Genomic DNA, 9,200 nt, shown 5'->3' on the forward strand with positions numbered 1-9,200 from the left:
ATATATATATGTATAGGGGAAAGATAATAATAACTTTAGCCCTTACCTACTGAGTTTCATAATCTTGAGTTGGATCAATTCATTGTTCTTTGGAATATCAATTACTGGTTGAAGATTTTGAAACTCAGGCAAACTCCGAGACAATGAACCTTTTCCAAAACATCCCTGAAATGTACAATATTGATTAGCTAAATTTTTTATTAATGATGTATCTTCAAGCATGGGAAATATTACCTTACTAGAAAACAAATAATGGTTGGTGACAAGAAGGGCATCTGGCCATAGAAAATTTGCCACAACAAATTCAGCCTGACCCATGCATGTGTAGAAAAGTGGCACTAACACCAGTACTTTTTATGTGGTACCAGCACCAGTGCTTTTTATGTAGTACCATCACCAGTGATTTTTATGTAGTACCAGTACTAGTGATTTTTATGTGGTACCATCACCAGTGCTTTTTATGTGGTGCCATCACCAGTGCTTTTTATGTGGTACCAGCACCAGTGCATTTTTATATGGTACCAGCACCAGTACTTTTTATGTGGTACCAGCACCAGTGTTTTTTATGTGGTACCAGCACCAGTACTTTTTATGTGGTACCAGTACCAGTGCTTTTTATGTGGAACCAGCACCAGTGCACTTTATATGGTACCAGCACCAGTGCTTTTTATGTGGTACCAGCACCAATACATTTTATGTGGTACCAGCATCAGTACTTTTAAAGATGAATTTCAGTATCAACACCATTATAAAGTGTTCATGATGGCAAGGGCAGGGTTGACTTCACATTATAGGCCCCTGGGCAAAACAATGCACTGGAGCTCCTAGATATACATAACAACAGCATATTTAGATTAGCATTGGAGACCTTAGACTAGTGGCGTCATGGGACAACTGCTGAATATACTCATAAATTAATCTGACACTAGGTGGGGTGAGATGGGGGTATTCTGGTGATGCATAATGACCATAGTGTTCATGATGATGATAACACATCAGAAGTTCAATCTACTAACCTTTGTATATAAATCATAGGCATCCCCAGAATATTCCACAACCACATGATTGCCCCGAAGTTTCCCACTGTAGGAACTCATCTTCATGGATTTATGAGCAGATGGTGTAAAACTGTGCACCGTTTTTTGCCATTTCTTCTTCCTTGGAACAGGTACCTTTATTGCCATTGTCTGGGACATTCTAATGATAAGAGAAAATAAAAAGAGAAAGATCTTTTATTAAACACTAGCTTAAAAGATGCACTCCATGCAGATTTTCAGTTCGCTCCTGTGGAGGGCTAAATGGGCTTGCAGCCCAAAACTAAACAGAGCTATAATACGTCTATAATGACTATATGCCCCATAGGCACAGGAGTGGCTGTGTGGTAAGTAGCTTGCTTACCAACTACATGGTTCCGGGTTCAGTCCCACTGTGTGGCATCTTGGGCAAGTGTCTTCTACTATAGCCTCGGGCCGACCAAAGCCTTGTGAGTGGATTTGGTAGACGGAAACTGAAAGAAGACCGTCATATATATATATATATATATATATATGTGTGTGTGTTTGTGTGTCTGTGTTTGTTCCCCTAGCATTGCTTGACAACCGATGCTGGTGTGTTTATGTCCCGTCACTTAGAGGTTCGGCAAAACAGACCGATAGAATAAGTACTAGGTTTACAAAGAATAAGTCCCGGGGTCGATTGATTTGCTCGACTAAAGGTGGTGCTCCAGCATGGCCGCAGTCAAATGACTGAAACAAGTAAAAGAGTAATGTCGAACCGTGTAGTTTTAAAGCTATGACAGAATTCGAATGCAAATGGCCAGAAAAGAAACCGTAAAGCACCCGACCAGACGTTCTTATAATTCTGCCATTCCACCCGCATTGATACATTTTATCGACCCCGAAGGATGTAAAAGCAAGGTTGATTATGGGGCTGTTTTAACTTAGAACGCAGTTATAATCCATTCTGCTATGGGCACAAAGCCTGAAATTTGGGGGAGCAAGATAGTCGATTACATCGACCTCAGTACTCAACTGGTACTTATTTTATCGACCCCGAAAGGATGAAAGGCAAAATCGACGGTAGTTTTTCAGATTAACACCCGCACGATCTTCACTGGGGTGTTACGGTCAGGGTTAGGGTTAGTGTTTAGGGTTAGGGTTAGGGTTAAGGACGGAATTCCGTAACCCAAATCCTAACCCTAACACCCTAGTGAAGATCGTGCGCGTGTTAATCTGAAAAATTACCAAGTCGACCTCAGCGGAATAGAACGCAGTTATAAAATCATTATGAAATTAATAAAGTTGATAAGTACATATGTCTCCATTAGTTACTTATTTAAAACAAATATTTACGTGTTAATTAAATAATTTGCATCACAACAGAGTAATGTTCATAAAAACACAACAAAATAATAATAAAAATTGACGAAACATAAACAAAGGAGAACCTGGCAGTTTTGTGTTTTGAAACTGATTCTCTCCCACGTGTTTCTGATTATGTGTGTTGTCCCAGGAAACTAACGGATTTTCGTGTCAGCAAAACATAGTAAAAAATGCATAAACTACTACTGGTCGATTCGATGTATTGTGAACAGAAACGAGTTCTGGGATTCAAATTAGGATTTTTTTGAGAAATTGTACAGAATCTTCCTTGAGAACGTTTCTGCTTATCACCGTTTACAAGCAGAGCAACTTGAAATGAACGGGAAATATTTTCGTATAACTTTAATTAAGCAGTTTTACTTTTTAATCAAACTTTTCTTGTTTGTTTCAGAAATGGAAACATTATTATTATTATTATTATTATTATTATTATTATCATTATTCAGGAAATAAAGATATGAATCGAAAGGTATTTCTAATTAAAAATTCGCAGTATATTCTTTTAAATTTTTTCCTTAAAAAATGCTATAATTATGATAAAGAAAAGCAAGGAGGAAAAATATATTGATTGATAACTAAGAAACATTTTCAGCAGTTTTCTTCCATTATTATTAACTTTCTTGCATTAATTAATAAAAAATTCGAAACTAAATATGGTCATATTAGACTTTCTCATTAATTATAAAACATTGTACATCTGTTCACTGATTTTCTGACTATTTCTTTGTCAAGTTCTGTGTAAGTTATTTACTCAGGAGGTTTAATACGAACGAAACTTATGCGAAGTTGTCTTTCGCGCTTGGCTGTAAAAAGCACTAGTCATTGACTAATGTTTATTTTGTCTCTTTACATAAATATATCTACTCCATCCGTTGATGTAATATACATTAAACATGCTAGTACTAATTCTCTCCACCCTATCTATCTATCTATCTAGCCAATAACGTCCAAGAGCGACCTCACACACGCACGCACACACACACACAGCACACATACATACACAGCACGAAATGTTAGCAATGGCTTCGAAGTTTGGCATGGGCTGGTTTCGTTAGACAATTTCACCAAGTCGCTCCACTGTGAAACTTCTTAGTAATATGCTATCGCCTGACCGTCATGTTTTGGAGAATTTCCATTGGTCAAAAAGTCAGTTTCCTGCCAACACTCACCGCAAAAGGGTATCGGGATACCGTGACTGCTGATAAAGGTACATACTGAGGTCAAGACTGATATATCTGCACAGATTGTTTGATGATTACCACAGTGAAACAGATTTGCTTATCATCCATGTAATACGCTTTTCTGCAGCTCGTCTATTTCGTTGGGCTGCAGTCGTGGGTCATCCGCAGATCGAGGTCAAGGATGTGGTATTTGGAATTTTGGGATGCTGCTTGATTCTCGCAGCGTATTAACTACCAGCTCGGACCGTGTAGTCGTGGAAAGTCTAACCATCGCATTCTATACAGCGTTACAGAAAAGTATGACAAACAATTTTAGAGTGTCAAGGACAATCGGAATAGTTTCCCGGCTGGAGATTATGGGTCATTCCAAATTAGTGGTCTTAGAGAGGTCATCATACGAAAAGTCGACCAGGTCCACTTGTGTTCTCCATCGATAGAGGTCCCGGGCTAGCCCCTTGGCATCTTCCAAATTGATGTCGAGCCTTTGGAGGTATTTCCCAAACACGTCCAGCCATCTGGTTCGGGACCTGCCACAAGTCTTTTCCAACCCACAACTGCTGCGTCAAATGAGAGTATGTTCTAGCAGGAGGCGAATGACATGTTTGTACCAGCGCATTCGACGGATAGCTACGAGGTGGCAGGCTGCAGACTGATGCGTGTGCGCATGCAGTTCTTTACCGGAAACGCGATGGTACCATCCGATGTTCTCGATGGCTCTCAGGGCTCAGCTATCGAGGCCGTCGATCCTCTTTGCCAGGTTCTTCGAGAGGGGCCACGTTTCGGCTCCATAGAAGAGAATAGAGAGGACAGATGCGTTGTTGATGCGGAGCTTCGTCCTCCGGGGGATAGAACAGTGGCGCCAGAGGAGTTTCCATAGGGAGTACATGACCCCAGCGGCCAGACCAAGTAAAATAAGCATCAAAGGGGTCCAACAGGGTCAACTGTTCTCGAGGTTTGGCTATTTTGGAGCCTTTCGGCAACTGAATCTGTTCACAATAAGAGGAAGACGAAATTCCCTGGCGATGGACTCGTTTCATATTCGTGCATTGCTGATCAGTAGTAGTAAGGCAGTGCGCTGGTTGAATCGTCAGTGTACCCGACTAAATACTTAGCGGTATTTCTTCCGGCTATACGTTCTGAATTCAAATTCGGCCGAGGTCGACTCTGTCTCTCCTCCTTTCGAGGTTGAAAAACAAGTACCGGTTGGGTACTGGGTCGATGTAATCGACTAGCCCCGACCCTCAAAAATTTCAGGCGTTGTCCATCTTGGCGAAATGATTGTTAACTAGTCTTAGTAGTTGTCGGATTAATTGCTGAAGTGGTGGTAGTCAGCCGAAGGCGGTAACTTCAATAGTCGTAGTCGTAGTAGTAGTGGTGGTAACAACTACACCAGCAGCGTAGATAGTAACGGTAGTAGTGGTAGTAGTGAGAAACAGTAAGAACGTTGTTGTTACTGTCGGTAGCGATGTGTTCAAGAACTTCACTGTTTCTTCAGAATCGGACGTTGCCTATTTAGCGGAATCTAACACTGAAATGGAGAATGGTTAAATTATAGTAGCAAGAGCAGCAGTAGCAGAAGCACCACCACCACCGCCACCACCACCACTAACAATAAGGGAAAGAGGGAGAGAGAGTTTTTATTCGAATTTTGGCATCGAAGTTAGGAAAAGTTGGTGGAAAAAAGTTAGAGAATTAAATTTAAAGCACAATAGGATAGTGATGATGATAATGATGATGACAATGATGATGGTGATGATGATGATGATGGGGATGCTGACAACGACGACGACGATGATGATGATGGCGGTGATGACTTAAGAAGTTGGAACAGAAAACTTTTCCACGTGAAGTTTTAAGGGCGACCACGTCGAAATGTGGAAACTGTTGAAAGAAACTACTAGATTCTGGATTATTTTTCTAACAAAAGAAACTCGCTTTTACTAACACACTTCTTCTTCTCACTACTACTGCCACTACTACTACTACTATTGAAAACTGTGACCTAAATTATTTAAAGTTTAAGGGACAATTTCACACATTATTTCAAATTTCAAATTTTCATATTTTCTCTTTAATTTGGAAATAAGACAAACTTTTTCGAATATTTCAATTAAGAATTTTATTGCGTACGGCATTCAAGTACATCTCTTAAAAAAAGTATAATAGGGTACTTTGTTTTTATCCACGGACCTACCGAAATACAATGTGATGTGATGTCGTATGAACTGGAAAATTACAAGGCTTTCCCCCAAATAGTGAAATTACTTTTAAAAAAATCATCTTAGACTTGATAAACTTCTCTAATTTAAATATCTACAAAAAGAAAATCAAATAAAATGGTATAGAATTAATCAATATCGTTTCCCTTCTGTATATATTGGTAAAGAAGGAAGTTGTATTAATTTAAATGATTGTCAATAAAAGTTATTTTGCGTGTGTGTGTGTGTGTCTGTAGAAAAAAAAGTTATAAACTCAAATACATTTATTACAACACACGACAAAAATAACAGTTGGAAAAGATAATATCTTTTCTTTTATTAATTCCGACCAACTTCAAAAACACCGAAAAAGTACAAAAATAAAAAAGAAAAAAGAACTTTTAAAACCTCTTCCGGTTTATTTATGAACTTTGAGGATTTCAGTTACTCCCTTACTACTTTGTTTCTACCCGACTTGGCTTCAGCCACCCGGCTATCATGCGGTTTGATCTTAAGTCAGACATCGAGATATGATGAACGGGTTAATAGTTTTCGAAGTGATCTTGTTATCATGTGTAGTAGTTTCCCTAATGACCCCTACTTCTGTCACACGTGCCTGTAAGTTTCGCGTCGACGCATGCGAACCTTTAAAAAGCAATGTTTGTTTAGGGGCCCAGGTTGATTTCACTCATACTTCGACCGTATTTCTGAGAGACGGCGGTAACGACAATTCGACCGTGACGCAAGAAGAGATTCAACAGAAGTTACAACTATGGAAAGGACTCCAGAATTTCCACAAGTGTTGGTCGGTGGTGCAGCATCTCTTGTGTTCTGTCTATGTACCGAAATGCGATCCGAACACGGCTGAAGTTGAATATCCCAGTCGCGAGTGGTGCCAAAGCGCCGAAAAACAATGTAGAATTGTAGAGACTTTTAACAAGGATCAGGGATGGCCATCCTTCCTACGATGTCAGGCCAATCACTTTAAGGAATCTTGTAAAGTAAGTTTTAGTTTCTTTTATTTATTCTACATCGTTAAAAAAAGTTTTCTAAATATGTTTCACAGATGTAAAACACAGATCCATCTATCTATATACCCGTTTACTGTCTATCTAATCATCTATTTGATATCCATCTAAACGCACTCTCTCTTTACATATATATCTAGCTGTCTGTCTATCTTTCTATCTGTTTGTCCGTCTCTCAGGCTATCAGTCTTTCTATATCTCTTCATCTTTCTGTATGCATGTAAATTATGTCTCATACCTATTACAGAGAGGGGTCTCCACCATTAGGTTACTATCTTCCTCATTTATGAGCTACTTTCTAGGGAAGGAGATGACTAGTAAATGAACTTATTGTATACAGTGCTCAGGTGCACTACATGGCTCAATGGTTAGAGCGCCAGGCTCACAATCATGAGGTAGTGAGTTCTATTCCTGGACTGGGGCTATGTGTTGTGTTCTTGAGCAAGACACTTCATTTCATATTGGTTCAGTTCACTCATCTGTAGAAATGAATTGCGATGTCACTGGTGCCAAGCTGTATCGGCCTTTGCTTTTCCCTTGGACAACATCAGTGGTGTGCAGAGGGAAGGCTGGTATGCATGGGCAACTGCTGGTCTTCCATAAACAACCTTACCTGGATTTGTGCCTCAGAGTGTAACTTTCATGCTGCAATTCCATGATCAGTTAAGATTGAAGGGCTCTTTACTTTACCGTTTACCATGTGAACATAAAAGGAATGTCTGTTTTACAATTAAGCGATGTTGCTATTCATGTCAACCCCTACTGAAGTAGGAGTGGAACCTGTTGTCAACCAGGCAAACTGAACCGGGTAGATTTTGTATTTTCACCCTAGTGTTTACCACTTAGCCACTCTTCTACTGTGATATGTTTGCGTATGGTCTTTGGTATGACTTTTAAACTGCATCTGGCAGCAGGGTCCTGATTTGGGAGTTCTAGGGTCTTTAAGAAATGTGGAACACCTTTTAGCCAGGTGTAGCTGTGTGGTATAGGCCCTGGTGTGGCCGTATGGTAAGAAGCTGACTTCCCAACCACATGTTTCTGGGTTCAGTCCCACTGCATGGCATCTTGGCCAAGTGTCTTCTGCTATAGCCTCGGGCTGACCAAAAAGCCTTGTGTGTGGATTTGGTAGACGGAAACTGAAATATATATATGCACCAGCATGACCGCAGCCACTTGGCTGAAACACATAAATAAATAAATATATATATATATACATCATCATTATATCATTTAGCATATATGTGTGTGTGTATGTGTCAACCCACCACTGCTCGATAACTTGTGTTGGTGTATTTATGTCTCTGTAACTTAACAGTTCGGCAAAAGAATTGATAGAATAAGTATCAGGCTTAAAATTAAGTACTACGGTCGATGCATTTGACTAAAAATTCTTCAAAGTGGTGCCCCAGCATGGCCACAGTCAAATGACCAAAACAAGTGAAAGATAAAAGATTAAGTCTACTCTAACCCAAGAATTGTAGCACCTGTCTGGGACCCAGTTATGGGTTAATTAGTATACTACGGCTTGCCTATCTTTCTATGTGAAGACAAGATCTGACGGACTCTGCAGAAGAACTCTTCATGGTCCAGTGGTTTTACGAGTCTTCTCAAGCATGGCATATCGCCAAAGGTCTCAGTCACTTATCACCTCCACAAGGCTCAACATTTGAAGGGTACTTTTTGAATGCCACTGGCATCGGTGCCTGTTACGTGACACTGGCACCGGCCACGACTACAACTTCACTTGGCTTGATGTGTCTTCTCAAGCATGGCATATCGCCCAAAGTCTCGGTCACTTGTCATTGCCTCCATAAGGCCCAACGTTCGAAGATCATGCTTCACCACCTCATCCTATGTCCTCCTGGGTCTACCTCTTCCACAGGTTCCCTCCACAGTTAGAAATTGGCACTTTACACAGTTGTCCTTGTCCATACGCATCGCATGACCATACCAGTGCAGTCATCTTTCTTGCACACCACATCTGATGCCTCTTATGCCCAGCTTTTCTCTCAAGATACTTACACTCTGTCGTACATGCACACTGACATTGCACATTCAGTGAAGCTTATTCTCCACCATGTCAAATCGCAGTCTACCAGGAAATACATGAAGCATATGTATTATATATATGTATATATTGTTCATGGTGTTGATTACAATAGCGCTAATCCTTTTCATATTTGAATATATAGATATACAAAGATGGCGAACTGGCAGAAACATTAGCACGCCGGGCGAAATGTTTAGCGGTATTTTGTCTGCCGTGACTTTCTGAGTTCAAATTCTGCCGAGTTCGACTTTGCCTTTCATCCTTTCAGGGTCGATAAATTAAGTACTAGTTACGCACTGGGGTCGATGTAATCGACTTAATCCGTTTGTCTGTCCGTCCTTGTTTGTCCCCTCTGTGTGTAG

At 40.2% G+C, this 9,200-nt stretch overlaps 2 protein-coding genes across 3 annotated transcripts in view; one reads left to right on the top strand and one right to left on the bottom strand.

Moving 5' to 3' along the window:
• Nucleotides 1–2,697, bottom strand: part of LOC106882720 (tRNA-splicing endonuclease subunit Sen2) — a 10,536-nt gene extending 7,839 nt beyond the window's left edge. The window contains exons 1-3 of one of the 2 annotated variants that reach the window (XM_014933486.2): nucleotides 2,447–2,697; nucleotides 1,017–1,197; nucleotides 47–165 (exon numbers count right to left, since the gene is read on the bottom strand). In XM_014933486.2, the coding sequence (XP_014788972.1) occupies nucleotides 47–165; nucleotides 1,017–1,196 (299 nt within the window). In that variant the 5' untranslated portion in view covers nucleotide 1,197; nucleotides 2,447–2,697. The remainder of the gene's footprint in view (nucleotides 1–46; nucleotides 166–1,016; nucleotides 1,198–2,446) is intronic. The other variant, XM_014933489.2, reaches the window with a different exon arrangement.
• A 2,230-nt stretch (nucleotides 2,698–4,927) lies between these two features.
• The window catches only part of LOC106882719 (smoothened homolog), a 23,077-nt gene continuing 18,804 nt past the window's right edge, over nucleotides 4,928–9,200 (top strand). Inside the window, exon 1 of the mRNA XM_052975950.1 lies at nucleotides 4,928–6,761. Coding sequence (XP_052831910.1) covers nucleotides 6,291–6,761 — 471 coding nt within the window. The 5' untranslated portion in view covers nucleotides 4,928–6,290. The remainder of the gene's footprint in view (nucleotides 6,762–9,200) is intronic.

This window comes from Octopus bimaculoides, chromosome 23 (genome assembly GCF_001194135.2).
Source record: "Octopus bimaculoides isolate UCB-OBI-ISO-001 chromosome 23, ASM119413v2, whole genome shotgun sequence".
In the NCBI taxonomy this organism is placed as follows: domain Eukaryota; kingdom Metazoa; phylum Mollusca; class Cephalopoda; order Octopoda; family Octopodidae; genus Octopus; species Octopus bimaculoides.